Source organism: Amblyomma americanum, chromosome 2 (assembly GCF_052857255.1).
Source record: "Amblyomma americanum isolate KBUSLIRL-KWMA chromosome 2, ASM5285725v1, whole genome shotgun sequence".
Taxonomy (NCBI): Eukaryota; Metazoa; Arthropoda; class Arachnida; order Ixodida; family Ixodidae; genus Amblyomma; species Amblyomma americanum.
This window is the reverse complement of record NC_135498.1, coordinates 66,634,450-66,654,971: the sequence shown is the minus strand read 5'-3', so window position 1 is coordinate 66,654,971 and position 20,522 is coordinate 66,634,450. Positions and strand designations below refer to the sequence as shown.

Sequence of the window (20,522 nt, the reverse complement as noted above, 5' to 3'; positions counted from 1 at the left end):
TCGTTGGATGGAAATTGGCATTTCTCAGTCGATCCCTAGCAAAAAAATCTGCGCGGTTTTTTTTTTTTACAGTGCGGTTTTCACTGATGTGGCTGAAGAGAACATCTCTCTAAATTCAGAGCATCTTCTTTTCTCGGAACAGTAAACATGTATTAGTTTGGGCTCGAGTCGCTGGCTGTTCCAATTGGCGCTTTCTTTTCGTTCGCTGGTGTCTCGACAGAGCAGGTGTTGAAACCGTGTTCATCGCTTCACCTCCATCGTACACGAACCTGCGTTGAGAAACGACGTCCTGTTCCATCTTGGCGATTCGTCGAATATCCAGTTGAGCGTGCTGCGCAGAGGATGAATGGAAGGGAGAGAGAGAGAGTTAAAGACAGCCACTGAGGCTTCTTCTTTCCGCCTCGAGAGCATTATACGAGGAATGGCGTCCGCAAGCGCCATTTGCATATGAAAGCTTTCTTCGCCCCCCTCCTTTTCTTTAGTTCTCTGCCATCTTTCCTGCGGGCTGCGCGTCGGTGCGGACGTTTTAAGAGAGCGATATGCAAATCCCACGCATGCATCTCTGTTCCCACGAGAGAAGGGGAGGAGGACGCCTTTTGTTTCCGGGCTTATTGGTTTCGCTGTCTCCCGTGTGCCATTGAACGCCGTCACCGTACACGGCGCCCGGCACACCAGCGCTCCTGACGGCCAGCCAGCTCGCCGTATGTTTCCCGGGGCGTCTAAATCTTCCTTTTTTGAAGGCTCGTTTCGTAGAATGTCTCCGGTAAAAAAAAAAAAAAATGGAAGGGAAACATAGAACGAAAAAGCCATAACAGATGCCCTCGTTGAGACTCGATGAAGAGGGGAAGAGGCGACAGCGTCTGGTCTGGTCGAGGCTTCCGCGGTTTGGAGTTGTACGAATAAGTAAAAAAAATGAAGGAAATAAACTAAGAACGAGCTGTCCGTGTTTTGGAGGCGGGTTGCGTAAACAGAGGGCCCCGTCGCCGGCGTCGCCGCCGCGGTCGGAACGGGGGGCGCAGGAACATCGATCTCTCGTTCTCGCGTCGGTGCCCCCCCTCCCTTCACGCTCCGCACCGAAGACAGCGCAGAGTGCCGTCCCCGCTGTCCTCAGCCTTGTTCGAGGAGCAAGTTTCGAAACGATCATTTTTTTTTTTTCACCGGAAATCTTGGTCCGCCAGGAGGGCGACGAATTCTCGGGCGAGGGACGAACCTGCTCGGATAAGAAAAAAAAAAGAAAATTCGCATTTTCCTTCTCATCCGTGGTAAAGAAGAATGTCTCCACCAAAACCCTAGCAGTGTTCCCACGAAGGCGTCCTCTCCGACATCAGCGTGGAGCAGGTCACGTGACCTTGTTGATCACGTGATGCGACACATTCGCAACGGCGCTCACACTGTGGGACCAAATCTTGTGACTGCCATTTTTCTGATTCATTCTCTCGCCCTTTTACCGTCGATGGTTTTGGCTTGTGCAGTCATGGTTCGCATCTGAACAAGCAATCCCATTCGCAGTCTCCGGTGTCGTAGGCGGGCCTGGCCAGCGGCAGCAAAAGTCAGAAAAGAAACTTTACAAAACACGGTGCCAGGATAAAATTCTCATTGCGGGAAGGGCAGAGTTTCTGTCTACGTCATTGACGTCGTTCAGCTTGTGTAGAAAGTGTCCTCCGCAACTGGCTCTGTAAAAAAACAACTTCCAGACAAAAAAAGAAAAGAGGCTACCTTTTCGATGTTCGGTACTTCAGCAGTCCAGCGACTGCACCTCTGTTGCGCATTGTGAATAGTATGTGATGAGAAGGGAATGAAGGACGTTTTGTTTAGCCCGCTTGGTTTCTCGGAAAATATGAAGCCGCAAAGGAAGGCTTTTCTGCGTTTCTGGTTAACACCAGCGAATACGTATAGTTGCAACGCGAGAACAGAGCTTCCGGCGACAGGGATTCTGCGGGCACGTAGAGGTGGCTTCCAGAGTCTAAAACAAATAACGCCTATAGAGTTGCCTTGCTTCTAAGCTCTCCGTAGCTCTCTCTCTCTCACTCGCTTTTATTTCTCTGCGAGCAGCCTGTCTCGAGTTTTCCCTTTCTTTCTCGCGCCTCCTCCTCCTCGTTCGAGTGGCTCTTTGACCCTCTTCAAGAGGAGCCACGAAGCCGCGTAATAAGCGGGCCTCACGAATGCGTGCGCCTGCCTACACCTGTTGCGCGTACACCGGCGCCGCATCGCGGTGAGCCCCTAAAAGCTCTCGCCCGGAAGCGTCGCCTCCTGCGCTAAGTTGCGCCACTTGTGAAGCGGCAGCGTTTCTACCCTTCCGCCGTGGCCCCGGGCGTAATTCGGCGCGAATGCGGCGAGAGTACCAGCCTCAAAGCGTCGAGATGGCGTCCGTCGTTTATACGTTTATGCCTAATGCACGAGTTGCCCGCAGTGCAGTGGAAGCTACCAGCGCGCGGGTTCCTCATTTGCGTGGTTGGCTCGCGAAAGCCCTATATAGAACAGCACCTATGCAGGCGCCGTCGCTTAGCGTCAGCTTTCACTCCACTGCTCGGAACCTTAGAGGGAGAGAGAGTTGTCGGCGCTCTGCGGATGCGTAATTTCTCTGGAGCTTTCTGGACAGCCCCTTGCATTTCACTCGAGTTTGTCTCACTTGTTCCGTGCAGTGCAAGAGCCGCGTCTGGTCCGGTGGGAACACAGGGAGGCACGTCTAGTCGTCATGCCGCTAGACGCTGGAGTAACTGAATATAATTCTTTATTAAATATAGTGTGTCGTCGCGGGCGTGTTGCTCGAGCATCTTCGTCGGAGCACGCTGTTGGGTTCGCATTTTGTCTTCAATCTCCTCCCGTTTGATTTAGATATGTTTTTAAATTTATACCACATAGATTCAGAGGCCACAGCTCGGCTTGTACGGCATGGCATAGATGCAAGGTCACTGTGCCAATAAAACAAAAGATCGGGCAGCTGCATTACGCTCGAGCGCACCGAAGGCATATCTTGGTTATCACTTCGCTCCGGTCTGATTCAATGACGACACATTCGTGTGGGGCTCGGAATCAAACTTGTGGCTACCCCTGTGTGCGCGAACTGGCAGATCTTAAGCCTCTCAGCCATTGCAGTGGTCCCTGAGCACGTGCGCGGCAGTTCGCGACTGCAGTTGTATGCTTGGCTGCTGCGTTCTTCACATCGTTCCGTTTGTCGCCACGCTATTTTGCTCAATGCACAGATCAGAGGGGAGTGTCTGCGCTCAGTTTGCGAGCAGTAGAACGTTGATACGCACTTCCTAGAAGTCGCAGAGAAGCGCGTCGAGTTGTACCACCTCCGAGCAGAACAGTGATAGATTTTCTAAACGAAAATCAAGTGACCTGCGCCGATGAAACTAGGTGTTTGGGTCTGCAAGCGAGACGTGTGGGTTCCCGGCACCACCTGCTAAAACACTATTGTAGTCCCACGCAGGCGTGTTTCGCGCCTTAATATACCCGCTCCCGCTTTGGGCTGCGCTGCAGGCTTTTGACGAAACTGCACACGTCGGGGAGGCGTGCTGTTTCGTCCGACCCCTCGCGCGGACGCGGCCCCTGTTGCTGTACACTTACCGTATTACTGAGCTAAAAGTGCGCTTCTAATTCGCATGAGGAGGGAGGTGGAGGGTGGGGACGAGGCACTAATTGCTGCAAAGAAAGGATGCGCGTCGCTTTCGCCTAGGCTCATGAAGAGATGTTGGCTTTTGAACGCTCTGCGCGCAGCTGACTATGCCTTTAATGCGAGGTGGGGGCCATGGAATGAGCTGTGACACCTTAACGATGCTCTGATGGTAAAGCCCATGAGCGTTCCTTTTAATAAAATGCGGTCTCTGCGAAATGTTTCCAGGACACTAGATTTACCGCTTCCAGGGGTGGTTTTATGGGCGACTTTGGGGCTCGCGTAGTGTGGGTAGGGAGTTGAGGGCTTCAATACTTGCAAAATGCGCTTTTGTTTAACTTTCTTCGCTGGTACAAAAGTGGTTTGCCCGTCAGTCACGGTTCCCTGGGAAATTCTTACCAAGGATGCACACAACTCTGCCGTCAGTCTGTTCAGTTGTTATATGCGGTGCGACCGGCGTTTCTTTTGGCGATTATGGGATCGAACCTGCGACCTTTGTTTTGGTCGGCATGGAAACGCCACGGTCCTCTTTGCGACGTTGAAAGGGTTGAGATCCATGGGGCTAGGAGGAAGGCGGCGCGTATAATACGGCGCCTGCTGTCTGGCGCACATGCAAATTTCGGATTCGGAGGCGCGAGCTGAAAGCGAATGGAGGGCGCGTTCATGATTTCCCGCCCCGTTTCTTTACGCGCCTGCTGTTCGTTGCGCTGAAAGCTTTTTTAGCGCCCTCTGACAGCGGAATGTGGCGATGAAAAGGTGTAACTCCTTTTTAACGCTCCCTTTACTTTTATCCTCGTTCTTCTCTGCCTTCCTGGAACAGTGTCCCGCCTGAGAGAGGCGCGTTTTTGGTTTCTTCTCTTTTGGAGCACCTCGTTTTTTTTTTCTTTCGAAGGATTTCCTGAGTGCTTCGCATGCCTCGGGCGGCACCGCTTTTAACGAACAACCGCCGCGCAACGCACGGGACTAAGGTATATAGCCAGCTAATGAAATCACCGGATCGAGAGAGTGGCCCACGATAACAGCGCCCGTAAGAGCGCGCTTAGCGGCCGTAACTTTCTGCCGACCTCTTAACTTCTTTTTTTTTCGTTTCCGCATCTCCAAAGGTTGATTCAAATGCCGTCAGGCGGCGCAGCTGCTTTTTCGAGGCGGACCATTCCATTAAACGCTCTTAAAAGAAGGAATGACGTAAAAGAATACGGAAAGGATACAAGAATAAAGAGAGAATCCGGGGCAGCTACAGCCGGCAAGATTTTCCCGCGATTGTTTTGGTCTCGAACTGTGCTGAAAGAAGGCTGCTCTGTATGCGCGCGTGGGTTTTTGAACATTCGATGTTTCGCCTCGCTGCTCCCCCGTATTTTTTTATCCTTTTGTTATTGCCTTATAGTTTGGTCTTTTTGTTGTTTCCCTTTGTTTTGATCTTTTTGTGTCGCTTCCTAGAAATGACCTTTCGACCTTCGTTTTCAGGCTCGGTGTATTTCCTCTAGTTATATTCGCCGTCATAATTTGTGCTCTCCTACTCTCATCTACAGATACAACGTAATTCAATCATCGCCCCTGCTTTTATGGTTGTCAGCGGGCATCGTGCGAAACGGACTCGCGAAAGGGTTCACTTTCTTCCATCGCGAACGCAAAGTATGGAAACGCTCCGAGTGTCTTTCTTTTTTCTTTTTTTGTATGCCGCTGTCACGGGGCGCTGTAGGATCTTTCCGCGCAGCTTTCACACACACACACTCGCGATGCATACTGAGCTGGACGGCTGCCAGCTCGGATATTCCCGGCTGTCGCTCATTGTAACTCGATTTGAGACTACTGCACGACTTTGCCTAAGTGACGTTTATTGCCGAGCAGTATATATATCGCCGCGGCTCTGATTTTGGCCAGCTAGTGAGTGAGCGGGCGAGTGGGTCGGTCGGAGTCTACCCTCGATCGCGCGTTCCGGAGTGGCGCGCACTTTTTTGCTCCTATTTCGGTCGCGGTGCATAGCGCCGTTCGATCCTGTTCCGCAATCGAGTTACTGCCGCCGTGGCGTAATGGGGCGCCAGCCTTCGTATTCTTCTTCGCCGCTCTCTTATGACTCGTGTAAATAAATCACGAGGACACCACACTCCTCCCCCTGTGCACGTGCTCCACCTCACGTGGTGCGGCGTGTGTATAGGCTTGCGAGAAATCGCTTTCCCGAGAAATCGATGCTGCTTGCTGTGAGGGGGAGAGTCGGCAAACGCGTAGACATCGCCCTCTCCTCGCGTGCGTGCGTGCGTGTACGTGAGAAACCTCAGAGCAGGCAGAGCCGTGGCTCGCTTTTTTTTTCGTAACCCGAAACGAAACCGCGTCATTCTTCGCTCTGCGATGACATTCGGATGAGTTATGGTGGCGGGCGAAAGCGCCCCGAACGAAAGAGAGACCTCCGCGAGCTTTCTATTTTCTTTTTTTTTTGGGAGGGTCTTTTCGTTGTTTTAGCCTTCCTTTGTGGTGATTATCTTTTTAGCCATTGCATTTCTTCTCGCGTAGTTTCTGACCTGTTTCCATCAGCAGAGGAGGGCATGATATGGCTCGACGGTTCGTGGATGGCGTAGCAGATGTCTGTTGCCGCGCTGTGCCCTGATCTGTATGCCTATCTGTGCGTAGCCATGTCTCTCTGGTTCGTCGTCATATTCGCAGCGCGACCGCACGAAGACAGACCACACAAAATAGGGCACTAAACAAGACGCCGACTATCAACTGCCAATGTAATGCGCATAACAGGTTATGTATACCAACCTGGAAAGCTGACGTCATTCCCTGATGGCGGCACGTCGCGACACTCAGCCTTCGAGTGCTATCTATTTTCGTTTCGTGCCACTGTCAGTATGAGTCTTAACCAAGGCGTCAAGCTTTCTGTTTTCACTTCTAATCTTTTTGTTGTCAATCTACGTTCGCTCTTTCGTCTTTGTAATCAGTTCACGAAGCTTTCTTACAAAATGCTGCCGGCTTTTCTGTGTAGTACGAGCGGTGTGTTGCGCTGCGTATATGGCGGGATATGATGATGATAGCTGTCAGGGTCGATGCTTCCAATAAACTCGCCAGCATAACGTTCGGATTTCGCTTTCCTTGATCCCCAGCGCGCAGCGTTTCCGCCTTTCACGCAGGACCAGTGAAGTCCGCGCAGTGCCGTGATAATAATAACGGCTAAGATAAAGGACTCTCACGCGCTCGCCTCTTCCGGGCACAAGAGGCCAATCTATCCAGCGCTGTTACTTTCATCCGTTCCGGCCAACCCGCGCTAGCCCCTATAGTCCCACCACTCTTCTTGGAATCTGAAAGTGCAATAAATTACATACTTCGTTATTGGTCGGGATCTTTCCCCCGTTTTTTTTTTTTCTGTTTCCACGCACGCTGTTCGGTGAATTAACTCAGAAGAAACATTTCCCGCTTTGAACGACGCCAAAGGGCTTTATTATTATTTCTTTCCTTTTTTTACCTCCCCCTGACGCTGCGCAATCGGCGAAATGAACCTCGCCCAAGCAATGCTTAGTGTGGCCAACGAATGAATAGAGTCCGGGACGGGAACGTCGAGTCTCCGTACAGTATCGTACGTGCATACCCTGCTGCCCAGCGGTGTGCTACTGTATCCTATACGTGCGCGCCGTTCTACGAGAATTGGAGGGAGCACTTTCATCTCGACCATAAAGCGGATTTGTGCGCGAGAGTTACATGCCTATCCGTAACCTGTACGGTTTTCCCTTGGCGCTCGTTATTTCCAAAAGTGCCGCGTCCGAACGTGCATGGCGTCCCTCTCTCAAGCTCTCACGTGTACGCCCGAGCTATAGTAGTCGCATCCCTGTCTCTTCCTCTGTCGTCTACTTCTGGCCCGTCCGTTCGTCTGCTTTAGATCTTTCCGTCGTCTGCTTTTGTACCGTTCTGTCGTCGGCTTTTGCGCTTTTTTGTCGCCTGCTATCGCAACGTCGTCTGCTTGACGCGTGCGTGCCCCCTTTCGACCCCGCCGTGTCCCCGATGATGCAATGGTCACGTTCTTCGCTTGCCTCTTTTCTCCTTTCTCGCCCTTTAGGTCGAACGAGGAGGAGGACGAAGAAGCGGCTCGCTCGCTCGATCTCTCGGTTGCGATCTGACGGCGCTGACAGATTGTCTCTCGCCTGTCGCAGAATGAAGGCGAGCTCGTTCTCGTTTCTGCCTGATCGTGCCACGAATCTCGCTTAACCGCGGCACATCAGCGCTGCCCTCGCTGTCTCTGTTGCACGGTCGACCCTCTCCTCTTGATTTTCCCGCACCGTTTTCTTTTTTTTGTTATTATTATTTTTCCGTATCTTTTTCCATATACCCAGAACGTCATCGCTAAGATGAACGCGTTGGTGCGATGAATGATTGGGGGGATTCTCATTGCTGTTCAACGGAATCGGAGAGTTTGCGAGCGCCCCCTATCGCATGATGCGGCGTGTTGCTGGGAAGAGTGATATGGCGCTTGCGGTGTTTGATACGGTTTCCGCATCGAAAGAAATGGTATTATCGTACGGGGTTTTGCCGCACGACGAGTTAACGATGTCCGGAAAGAACACCATGAGGTAGTTGCTTCCTGTACCTAGTTCCCGTGGGGGAAAAAAAATGAGATCGATGACCAATGCTCTAGCTAGCGCAGGGAGTGTAGTGAGTTGTACGTCGTGTGATTTCTTTCTTCTTTCTTGCTGAGAGTTTTTGTAATTTTGTAATTACCCGTGGTGGAGTGATGAAATTTCTTAAATCATTTCTTCACTCTTGAACCAATTCGCAGGAGAAAGTAACAGTGTGTGAGCACTGCTATATCAAGGCTCTTCCCTGAGTTCAAACATCCCTTCCCCCTTGGCGTCTCCTTCCTCCTTTGAAGGTTTTTTCTTTTGATTTATTTTGAGTGCTAACCAGCCTAGCCTCCCCCACTTCCATTTTCCACTCTTTCCCTACGGTGCATTTCTTGCCAGCAGTCTCGTTTGCAATGACGTGGATTCTCGTCCGCGTTATCGTTGATTCTGGTTCGCCAATAAATAGAACAATTCGTTGAGGACATGAATACGCAACTCTTTCGTAGTTGTAGCAGCGGCCACCGCACTGACGCGAGCGCATGTTCGTATCTACGTTTTCCTGTCTGGTAGTATTGCGCAAACAGACTGGCTGTGGATTCAGATACGAAACGAACTCTTCTGAGTAAGGCTTTCGCCACGTGTACACACGGCGTCTCTTATCGGAGCCGCTAATACTCCGGGCTTTGCCTCGTGCCCGTTAATAGTAGCCGAGATGGCGGTGAGTGCGGGGAGTGTCTGTTATCCCCAGCAGCCGCACTGAACAAGCGGAGAACCCACGAAGGAAGAAAGAAAAACAAACAAACCCGAAGATCGTTCGAATCGCTCAGGATAAGTGTCGACAGTGTGAGGGAGAAACGCAGGTGTTTGGGCGAAAGTATACAAGGTGTTTCAACTGAGATTTACGCAATTATTAAAAATAGGCTTTTTCAGTTGAGTTTCGAGTACTTTCTACGTATGACTTGCGCGTGGCCCACGTGCCGTCGAACAAGCTGCGTAACCAGCTAATGAACGTCGAAGACCGATTGCCAGAGGAACAGTTTTCACGAGTTATCTGACCTTGCCGGAACTGCAAATCATGCCCGCATGGGTGAGACAGGAGAATTCTCAAGATGCATAGAGGATATCATGAACAGGATGTGAAAAACGGCAAGCATGCCACTAATGCGCTTGCATGCGGACCACGCAAACCACACTCCACCAGATCGACTGGGTGAACTCCTTATCTAATCTGAAGAACGTGACGACGAGCCTTTTGCTCCGATCCGTTTTCATTCAGAACACCTAAGGCCCCATGCCAAGTATCTACGCTTGATCATTACGTCATGCTCTTCACACATAAATTCGTCACCGCTCCTGTCCTGCTCATTGTGAGCAAGAAACCCAGGCGGGCTTCGAAATGTTTTTTTTTTTTTGTGAATATTGTCAGACTGCTTCATTTCGTCGGACCGCGAGGAATGCGAGTGACAAAAAAAAAAAGATCGAAAATATCTTCAAGCAAGGATTCAACGAGTCCTCATCTCTCGTTCTGTGAAAACTTTCGCGGAAACAATAGGACGACATATTGTGGGTAAAAAAATCGCCTGCTGTTTCGAGCCTTCGGGTTGGTTTTGCTGGCACTAGTTGCACAAAAATGAACCAAATGTCCATTGTTTCGAATCTGCGGCATACCAATTTCTCAACATGTAGTGGCGCTAATAAACTTTTAACTTTTCATGTCTGTTTTGAATGCGGGAACGTTGGCTGGCATAATGTGGAGTTAATGATTTTCTTCTTCGATTCCATCACAATTCGAGCTGTAAAGGGTTAAGACAAGTTGAGCTAAACGTCCACTGTAACTAAAACTGGAATGACTAGACGAAGTTGCTCTTAACGAACAGGAATTCCATATCCAGTGAAACGAAATTCCCCTTTTCTCAGTTCAAAAACACCTGATTTTAGGAGCGGCAAAGCACACAGGCGTAGTTAAGAGAATAAATACGATGGAAGGTCTACGCAAGATATGACACCATAATATCTATGACATTTCGCAGTGGTCAACAAGCAGACCAAGCGCAATTGACCACGGCAGGAAAAGGCCGGCCGCGGCACAGCAACAGCGGCACCGTGTCGTCAAACCCGCCCTCGCAGCAAAGTCCGTCGTTGAGGGGACGGATAAGCGAGCACCTCGGCCACAAGATCAGCCTGCGCGCTCTCGAGTTTTATCTGATTGCTGCAGCCTTGACGGGGCCCCGACAACGCTCGCCGCTGATGCTCTAGCACCGCCGCCCGCTTCTTGGCTTACTCGAAGAGCAGCGCCCGCGATGGCAGCCAGCCACGACGCCTCATCGGTCCCAGGAATTGATGCGAGGGATCTTTACAGGCGCTCGTGCGAGCCTGAAGTGTCGGAGCCAGTGACCGGTGTGCTGCAAGGAGAACTGCCAGCTTGGCTTAAAGGTAGGCTTTTGCGGAACGGCCCGGGCACGTTCTCGGTGGGCCCTGACCACTACAACCACGCATTCGACGGTCCTGCTCTCGTAAGGCAGTTCAGCATCGAGAATGGCAAAGTTTCCTACCGAAATCGTTTCGTGCAAAGCCAGGCATACGTCCGCAACCGGCGAGCCAACAGAATCGTCGTCTCCGAATTTGGAACCTTGGCTCACCCAGACCCGTGTGCCACCGTGTTCGAGCGGCTGGCGTCGTATTTCTCTCCCGATGTGACCGACAACACCCTTGTGAACGTGATGCCCGTTGGAGACGAGGTGTACGCAATGACAGAGACACCATACATGCACCGAGTGGATCCCGTGACGCTGGAGACTCTTGAGAGGAAGAACTTGAGAGACCTGGTGGCCGTGCACACCGCCACTGCGCACCCTCACTTGGACCCGGACGATGGCGCCACGTACAACATTGGCACGCAGATGGGAGCACACCCTTCGTTTGTGCTGATTCACTGTCCCCCTGGCAGAGACGGCGGGGAGAGCTCGGTGGATCGCGTGAGGGTCGTAGGTAAGGTGCCGCTGCAGTCACGCATGTCGGTGCCGTACATTCATAGCTTCGCGCTGACGGAGAAGTGGGTTGTGGTGCTGGAGCAGTCGTTGGCCCTCAGCGTGCCGGCCATGCTTCGATCCAGGTTTCTCGGCGGAGATGCCTACATGCAGGCGCTGAAATTCGATTCGAAGAAGGACGTTCGCTTTCACGTGATGGACAAAAAAACGGGCCAACTTCATCCCGCCGTCTTCGAGGCCGATGCATTTTTCACTTTCCACCACATCAACGCCTTTGAAAGAGGCGGCGACCTCGTGGTAGACGTAATCTGCTTCAGCGATGACAGCATCATCAGGAGCCTGGACTTCACGTCGAAGAATCCTCAAGTGTTCAAATTGGGCCGCATGCGCCGCTTCTTGCTGCCGCTCGGTCGAGGCGCGGGCGAGCGTGTCTGCGTAGACTCGCAAGACCTGGCCAAAGGCAAACTGCGCAGTGAGCTCCCACGCGTAAACCAAAGTCGCAACGGGAAGCCGTACCGGTTCTGCTACAGCGTCAGTAACGAGGATGGCGAGGAGCACACGTGTTTCCTCTCTAAGCTGGACGTCGCGACGGGCGACTGGCAGCGGTGGGAGAAACAAGGGTGGTTTCCGTCGGAACCCGTCTTCGTCCCTCGTCCGGGCGCCGCCGATGAAGACGACGGCGTCATCCTCAGCTCTCTTCTCACACGGAACGATGAAAAGAAGTTGGCCCTGGCAGTTATAGACGCGAAAACCTTCCAACAACTAGCCCTGGCCGAGTTTGAGTGCCCGTCTCCTATTCCAGCCGACTTTCACGGCTGGTTCCTTGAGCAGCAGGCGGACCGAGTGTAAAAACTCTCAAAGTGCGGCATAGTATATCGATTACTGGATTCTGTGGAGCAATGACTTGGTTTTATAAACTACTTTGCCGATAAGCCTTTGCTGGTAAGTCGATTGTTTGAATAAATCGAACCCGGCACAAATAAAATGCATCGTTAAATTTGCATATGCGTTTCCGTCTTGCCGTCATGATCACTAAGCACTCTTTGAATCGTTGTCGAGTAATTCCCCTCCAAATGTTGACATTGTAACGTATCGGCGGTCTCCCGATTATTCTTATGAAAAAAAACCAATCCCTCGCAACGTATCAAAGTGAATGCCGGTGAAGCGCCTCACGAACGGCACGCTCCTTGCGGTGGATGGTTATCTCGCTGTTGGAAACATGTAAACGATCCTTCAGGAGTCCGCCGATAATAAGCATTGCGTAAATTATAGCTCACGTTTATAGCGTTCGTCCGTGTTTTTTGCGTGTTCCTTCTCTGTATGTGTGCTTCTTCGCTGCAATATGAATCAAGAATGTTACCAACTTGCCCAAAAACGTGTTTTACTCGAGCCTAACTGCATTAGTTAACAGGCTTGCTAGTTAGCACGTCTTTGCTGTATACTGATGTACTACTCCGCTGACTGTGCTATGCCGAAAAAAGCGCTGTTCTGACTCAAAATGCCCATCTTTAAAAATTGTATAAAGTCTTAGACGAAGTACTCTGTATAAGGCTAATCATTCTGCCTCCATCCTTGTGTAGCGCTTCAGCTAAGCAAGCGTTACGCAATGTATGTTGCTTATTATTTATTTATTTATTTATTTACAATACTGTGAGCCTTGACAGGCCCATACAGGGAGGGGGTTACAGCGGTATTCACAACCTGCATCATTTTGTACACATCATATATGTTAGCACATCAGTGCAACACTCAATCAAACGCACAATTCCGTCTAGGTTCGAAAAGAACAAACACAAACTTCCGCGTTACGGAACAGATTGGAACAAATATTCTAACTAGGTGAAAATGCCAGACACAAAATCACTAAGGTGCTTGCATTTGTTATATTTTAGCTCCGTAACTAGGCAGGAGGCAACATAGCCAGTTATTTGTTCACGACTGCAACAACTTCGTTATTTGCGGCAGGCGTTTGAAATATACGGAGCTGCCCGCATTATCAGCGAACTGCGCCTTTTTGTGTGGAAAGCGGCAAAATTTATCGCGTTGATCCCTTTTCGTAACCCTCTCGAAGGAATCCTTTTCTCTCTGAGAACGGTTTTGTCGCCGTTCTTGAATTTGAGGCTGCACTTTGCTTTCTTTTCTCCTTTTTATGCATCGACACGTGTCGCAACGCTAAGATGCAATGCGCTTTTTTCCCCGCATAGGCAGTCGTGCATTATGGAATAAGGCGGTGCGCTGAAACCTAAAATCCCTAACGTATAAACCCTCCATTCTCGTCTCGTTTTCGCGCATAGAGTAAGGAAAAAAGGATTTGCGGTTTAGAATAAGCGAAAGAGAAAACAAGCCACAAACGACCAGACTGCTGCGTACATAGAAAGACCTCCGCGCGAACGGTAATGGTACCACGGACGGTGGAAGCTGCTTCTCGGCGAACGCGTAGCAGCGGTGAGGATGCAGATTTGTGGCGAGATTGTTGTACTTCGCTGGTGAGCTAGGTTGAGGCTGGATTTTTGCGGGAGATCATTTCCGTTCGTATTTTAATTTTTTTGTTCACTGTTATTCACTGCGCGTCTCCCGCGCTGAGTCCCGCCCCGCTTTCTGCGTTGCGTATTATTTATTTTATTTTCATTAAGTTTAGGTCGTTGTCGCGCCATAGGCCTTTCCTATCTGCCACGGCAGCCTCGACTTTTACCGAAAAAAAAAAACAAAGTTTACAACCTAGCAGTTCTTTTCATCCAAGTAGTTGAGTTTAGCTGGTTAGGACACGTTTGTGGAGAAACACGCGGCAAAGATGCTCCCAGGAGAGACTAGGCACGAATATCACCGGATTAGGGCATTGGCGGTGGACGTCTTCGAAGGACGCGCATACATGGGTTACATTTTAGCTGTTTAACTTAGTGGTCTTTCAAATCGAGAGTTGTATATAATTGCTTCTCTTGTTTGTGGCGCACAGTCTTCATGAAATGAAGAAATGAAAATTGGTTTTTGGGGAAAGGAAATGGCGCAGTATCTGTCTCGCATCTCGCCGGACACCTGAACAGCGCCATGAGGGAAGGGATAAAGGAGGGACTAAGAAAGAGGTGCTGTAGTGGAGGGCTCCGGAATAATTTCGACCACCTGGGGATCTTTAACGTGCATTGACATGGCACAGCACACGGGCGCCTTTGCGTTTCGCCTCCATCGAAACGCGGCCGCCCAACCTCATCCTCTTCTTCGTGCGGTGGCTTCGCCTCAGCATAGGTATGCGTGCCGTGAAGCCGACTTGCTGCTCGCAGTTTTGTGGTCTTTGCATGTGCGGATGAGAAATTTCGGTTGATGAGGGCTGCTGTTGATATGTCAAGTTACATAAAGCTTGAACGTCCCGAATGTGCACGTGGGGGTGCGTTGGGGGCATTTTTTAGGTAGGTTTCCTGAATAATGTTCGACCACCCGGAGTTGTTTAACGTGCACTCACAATAATAATAACGCACGTGCATTTTTTTTCTGTTTCCATTCGGCGCTTATCTGAACGTTGCCGCTGCTGCCAGGGTTCGAACCTGCGACCTTGTTCTCAGCATCCGAACTCCAAAGCTGCAGAGTCATTGCGGTGACTGGTTTATAAAAGTTCCGCGAGTTTAAGTGTAGATGCTTTTTTTTTTGTCTGGGGCAGATGTCAGACACCGCACTCTGTAGTTTTTTGGCAGTGACTTTCAGCCTAACCAGATAGCATGGTAGGCACGTACTGCTGCTGTGATAAAAGCAACAGGGCAGAGAGAAGCGGCTATGGGAAGAGAACAAAAAATGCGAATAAAATAAGGAAACGAAAAACATTAGCTCTTACCACGTAGGCACATGTGGCAACTCTGTTATCAGGAAGAACCGGAATAGCCGTGGTGATTATGGACTGTCAGCTGTGTGTCGCAAATGTTATGCTCTTCTCACTATTCTCTTTTTCTTTTCAGAAGTCTTTGATAAAACTGGCATCCGTGGTTACGACGACCTGATAAACTCTCGCGCTCGGTGATATACTGTTTATTTGGCGCGGAAGTGAGGATTATAGTTCAGTGGAGATATTAGTTAGACGGAGAGAAGACAGCAGGCCTAAATGCTCGTCCATTCTTGAAGCGCATTCGTACCCATGCCTGTCGTCACATCACGCACCGTAGTACGTTCGCAAGGCAGGCATTCTGAGCATCTCAGAGCCACAGGAGGATGGCGCCTTCTTGCGCCGGGAGGCAGAAAGGGGGGGGGGGGGGGGGGGGCGCAGCTTGTTGGCGGAGCGCTCTCCCGTCGACGCCGTCGCAGCATCTGCGCAGCTTCGTAGCCCGACCCGCGCTTTCTTTCTCACGCGGTCTACGTGTGTGGCTTCGGGAACACTCCGGGCGAGGCCCTCTTCTTTACACACGCGCCAGCTCCGCTTCCCGCGGCTGCAGTGTTTCCACTGCGCGCCAGCTGCCGCTGCTTCCTCCGCTTTGCCTCTGCCGCCATGGCTGTGGCTCTACGCGCCGCCTTACCGCACTGCGCCTTGGGGTAACGCGTGCGCACGTGTGGCGGGCGCCGAAGTGTAACGGACTGGGGGAGGGGAGGAGGTGCTTGGAGGTTGCAGGCAGCGCCTCCTGCTCGTGGGAGGTCGGTTGACTCTCTTTTTCGGCATGCGCTGGGGTGATTGTATAACAACCGCTGGTGCCGTCTCTTTTCTGCCATGTGTCGTTCGCTTTGGCAGAATTTAGAGCAGGGCTCGTTTACGCTCAGGCACCCGTGTGCGGACTGGGATAAAGAAAAGAATAGGAATAAAGAAATAGAGTTGATGCCCGAGAGGGTGAACCGCATTTAATGCTTGTGCTGTTTAATTTTATTTATTTTTTTCCAGCACTGGGGTGTCTGCTTGATGCGGAATAAAAGAGCCGGAATGCTGATGCAAACGCGGGGCTCCCTCCAACGACTCCGATACGTTTTAGCGTTAGTCTTTCATAAACTTTTGCGAATAGAAATTCGACACGTTTTTAGGTGTGCGAATAGCGTTGAGTTTGTTGACATCCGGACGTGTATGCATCCACTAAATACGCGCTTTGCCTGGAGCGTGAGGAATAGAAGAAGTCACTTTATCTGGCTTCACGAACCTGCACATTCGTAAAGGAGCAGAAACACAAAAAATTCAGTTTTTTTAATTTGCTGATAACGATGAGCGGGACCCAAGCAATGATACAACCACGGGGGATGTTCCCCAGTGAGCTTTAAATAATTCAATAAACCGCTTTTTTTTCTAGCCTTCAATTTCAGTTTCGCGGGCCGTGACGCACACATAGCTCCCACAGGACCGCCGGAAGTCATGCGCGCTAGCAAAACGGTGAGGCGTTCCTTTTTTTCGTCGTCTGCTGCAAAGATCATGGCCACGGAAGCGGCTTCAGAGTTGTTGCCCTTGCTCCCTCATCCCGTGTGTAGCGAATCAGCACGGGAGTTTTCTCATGGCGGAGCCATAACACACAACCTATTTAACGAGAAACAAAACAAACAAACAAACTTTGCAGTGTTATCACGACGCAAATGTCCGAGCAAGCCGAGGCACCGACGTCCGCGCTTTGCGGGAGCCGCGCGAAGCGTGCGTCTGCGTGATGAGGCCGACACAGCCGTGCATACGGATTGCCGAAACGAGGAAGGCTCTCTCTGTTCGAAATGCGGTCACGCGTTTGTCGCAGCCCAAGTGGTTGACGGCGATAGTTTTTGCTTGCGCAGTAGCACATTTGAAGCGTCGCCTGAGTAGCTTGTGTCCCCTGTAAAGGAGACGCAAAACATTGCCATGCAACAGCGCGGCACCTTGTCTAGCGCGGTGGCCACCGCGAATGTATACTCTCTGGCGTTCATTTGCAGTGAAGCGCAGACAGACAAGTCCGAAGCTCAGAGGCTTGGCTTAGTCTCACACGCACAGTTTCACGATGAGGCGCGGTGAAAGGCAAGACAAATCGGCAGCAATATGGCTTAAAGCTCTTTGATCATGCCGGCTGCGAAAACCACCTGGAGGCTCGTGTAATTTGTAGGTTAGCGGATTAAACCGCTGCTAACGGCCTTCAGGAGTCTTGCCACAAGCTGTTAGAAGCAGTGGTGTAGAGCTGCAAAAGGCTTACTGCTGTGCTGATAGGCGGCGCCTCCATATGATAGTGTCCATAAATTGGCCGCTGGCTGTGGTCGGATTTTGAGTAGCAGTTTCGTAACCGATAGAATAATTAAAAATGTGCGTCGTGGCTTGCATAGTGACGTCACGGTTCCTCCCGTTCTGGCAACCTATTACGAAACGTCGTTCTGAGATTCACATCTGCGTCACACTGCTGTCCGTATACCAGCAGCTCCAGCCTCCGTCCGGACAACCCTAAATAATAATAATAATAATAATAATAATAATAATAATAATAATAATAATAATAATAATAATAATAATAATTGGTTTTTGGGGAAAGGAAATGGCGCAGTATCTGTCTCATATATCGTTGGACACCTGAACCGCGCTGTAAGGGAAGGGATAAGGAAGGGACTGAGAGAAGAGAGGAAGAAGGAGGTGCCGTAGTGGAGGGCTCCGGAATAATTTCGACCACCTGGGGATTTTTAACGTGCACTGACCGTAAATGGCTGCGATTAATTATTCCTGCTTCTTAAATGACTGCGACCTGAGACAGAAACTAAAGTGCTGTACTGAGTACGCCAAGCGAGGCTTGAGTGGTACTGCGCATGCGCGCAGGTAGCAGGGCATATCCCCGTTCTTGTGGCTCCGCCTACACTCTAAACAAAATGGAGTAAGCTGTCCTCCAGGGCACTCCCTTTTATGCGCGAGAGGACAGTTTACTCTCTTATAGGCGTATACGTGTTCAGAGTGTATCATGCATCGTGTGTTCGCGACCGGAAAACGCGCGCCCCGCACCGACTTTCACCAGCAGTGCGATCGACTCGCCTGTCCGCCTGTGTCGCCTCGTAGTGGAGACGGCCGGCGGCTGTCATTTTACCCTGCCCGTCACGTACCGCGCGACGCGTGTAAGAACCCCTCCCTCCACCTCCTCACTGAGCCCCAGTGCAGGGCCGCGGCCGAGTCTGGTATATATGTGCTTGCCGTACTGCCGTAGAAAACGGTCGCCCCCGGGGCGCTATCATCTCGGCCGTGCCTCGCATGGAGAACCTCTCAACGAGCTCGGGGCTGTTGCTGCCGCCGATGGGCTGAGAGGGGAGAGATAGAGAGAGAGGGGGAGAGAGAGAGAGAGGGAGAAAGTGCAGAGGTGTGGGTGGGCGCGCAGATACGAGCGGCCAGAGCACGAGGAGCTAGATATGACGGCGCCGAGGGGGCGCCGGGTGGGCGTACGTGTGTGTACGCCGCCCTGCAGCGTTCAGTGCGCGCCACCGCGTCTTCTCCAAAGGGAAATGGCACGGCGGCCGCCTGTTCGATTAAGGCGCTCCCTCCCGGCAGTCAAGTTGAACGAGCCCGAGGAGGCAGTAGGATAGATGGCGCAAGGTTTTTCGCGATAATGGAGCCAATAATCGCCGCCGGCGGTAATGAACCGCGCTCATTAGGCCAATGGCTTCCCCCTCCCCCTCCGTCCTCCTCGGTCTTCAGCGGTGCCGCTGTCTCGGCGCTGCAAATAATGCCTGTCTCGGCATCTGTTCCCCTTCCTTTCGCCGCCGTCGCAACAGCAGCGGTGCTTATGACGATGCGGCTGCTGAGAAATGGGCGCTCCCGCACGCCGTTAGTCGGCGCCGCGTTCATTTACTCGGGACCACCTCCCATCAGTGCTCTCTTTTGTCTTTCCGCCTGGGCGGCTTTTTGAGCGCTTTTCAGCGGCCGTGCACGCTCCACTTGAGTGGCGACTATAAACACACACGGCCGCGGAAGCTGAGCCCGGCGTGAAGTGAATGGAGGTGGGATGCGAACGGCGCTGCATGGGCGTAATTCTACGCCAAGGCTGGCAGACCCGCAACGCTGGGAGGTTCAGCGGCGCAGCACTCTTACTTCTTCTCGGGTGTCGGCTTTGATATTTGAAACCCTCCCTTCTTTTTTCCCCGTGAAAGCAAGCACTTGTTGCTGTGATAATAATAATAATAATAATAATAATAATAATAATAATAATAATAATAATAATAATAATAATAATAATAATAATAATAATAATAATAATAATAATAATAATAATAATAATTGGTTTTGGGGGAAAGGAAAGGGCGCAGTATCTGTGTCATATATCGGTGGACACCTGAACCGCGCCGTAAGGCAAGGGATAAAGGAGGGAGTGAAAGAAGATGGGAAGAAAAAGGTGCCGTAGTGGAGGGCTCCGGAATAATTTCGACCACCTGGGGACCTTTACGTGCACCGACATCGCACAGCACACTGGCGCCTTAGCGTTCTGCCTCCATAAAGACGCAGCCGCCGCGGTCGGGTTTGAACTCGGGAACTTCGGATCAATAGCCGAGCGCCTTAACCACTGAGCCACCGCGGCGGGTATGTGATCAAGAGCAGCATTCAAAGCCGTGCGACAGTTACCAGAGGGGAAAGAGTGGAACAATATTTTGAACGTCTAGCAGTCGCTGAAGGCAGCAGGAGAAGCGGTATCGAAATAATAGCCAACAAAAAAAATAGTGCTTACATATTGCACGTAGCCTCCATGATTCTAGCATAAATGGCTTCTTTTTACTACCTAATTGCTTTTCAAGTGTGCCCTGCCTACGAGCTGTTAAAATTCCAAGTACTCATTGGGAAATTGCCGCTCTGGGCACGGAGTTCACTTTGAACTAACTCTGCACATTTCTCTGGGGCCATCTCTTTCAAGTCTGCCGCCATTTCGTAATGTGCAGTCAAGTAAGGTTATAAGCGAAACAATTTTTCCCACGACCTCGTCATCCTGTGAAACTGGGCGATGACGTTCTTGTAAAGTCATTACGTTGTTATACTATAACGCTTGGCAATGCACGGAAGAGGGGCAACGCTGGAAGCTTCGCGTTTTATACTTATTCGGATTTTTTCTCTTTTTTTTTTTCAGCCAGTTCGCGTTGCTTTATGGCGTGCGAGTGTTCGATGCTTAATGGAGCCCAAAAGAGATTGCTCTCCTCTGCGAAGGACACTTTTTGGAAACTAAGCCTCGTACGAAACTCCAGAAATAGGAGGGATAATAAGTTCGTTCACGGTCGGGGGGGGGGGGCGCTCATTAATTGTCATTAGGGCGAATCTTTGCCGCCGCCCTTGCCTTATTATCTGCACATTCCATACGCGACGACGCCTCGATTAATCTTTTTTTTTTGGGGAATGAATCAAGAATCCGCCAAGAACTAAATTTAAGAATAGAAAAGCGGGAATTGTTCTCTCGTGTGCGTGGTTCACTAATCCCGTGAGCGACGCGCGAAAGACCGGGGGGTAATAGAGCG

At 50.9% G+C, this 20,522-nt stretch overlaps 2 protein-coding genes across 3 annotated transcripts in view; both read left to right on the top strand.

The window, feature by feature from the left end:
• Tpst (tyrosylprotein sulfotransferase) overlaps nucleotides 1–20,522 on the top strand; it is a 273,629-nt gene that overhangs the window by 151,349 nt on the left and 101,758 nt on the right. The window lies entirely within an intron of this gene.
• On the top strand, nucleotides 10,322–12,151 carry ninaB (neither inactivation nor afterpotential B). The gene has a single exon (XM_077654523.1). The coding sequence runs from the start codon at nucleotides 10,464–10,466 to the stop codon at nucleotides 11,997–11,999; it is 1,536 nt and encodes a 511-aa protein (XP_077510649.1). The 5' UTR covers nucleotides 10,322–10,463; the 3' UTR covers nucleotides 12,000–12,151.

Coding starts and splice junctions, on each gene's coding strand:
- ninaB (XM_077654523.1), top strand. CDS start 10,464: ATGGCAGCCAGCCACGACGCCTCATCGGTCCCAGGAATTGATGCGAGG.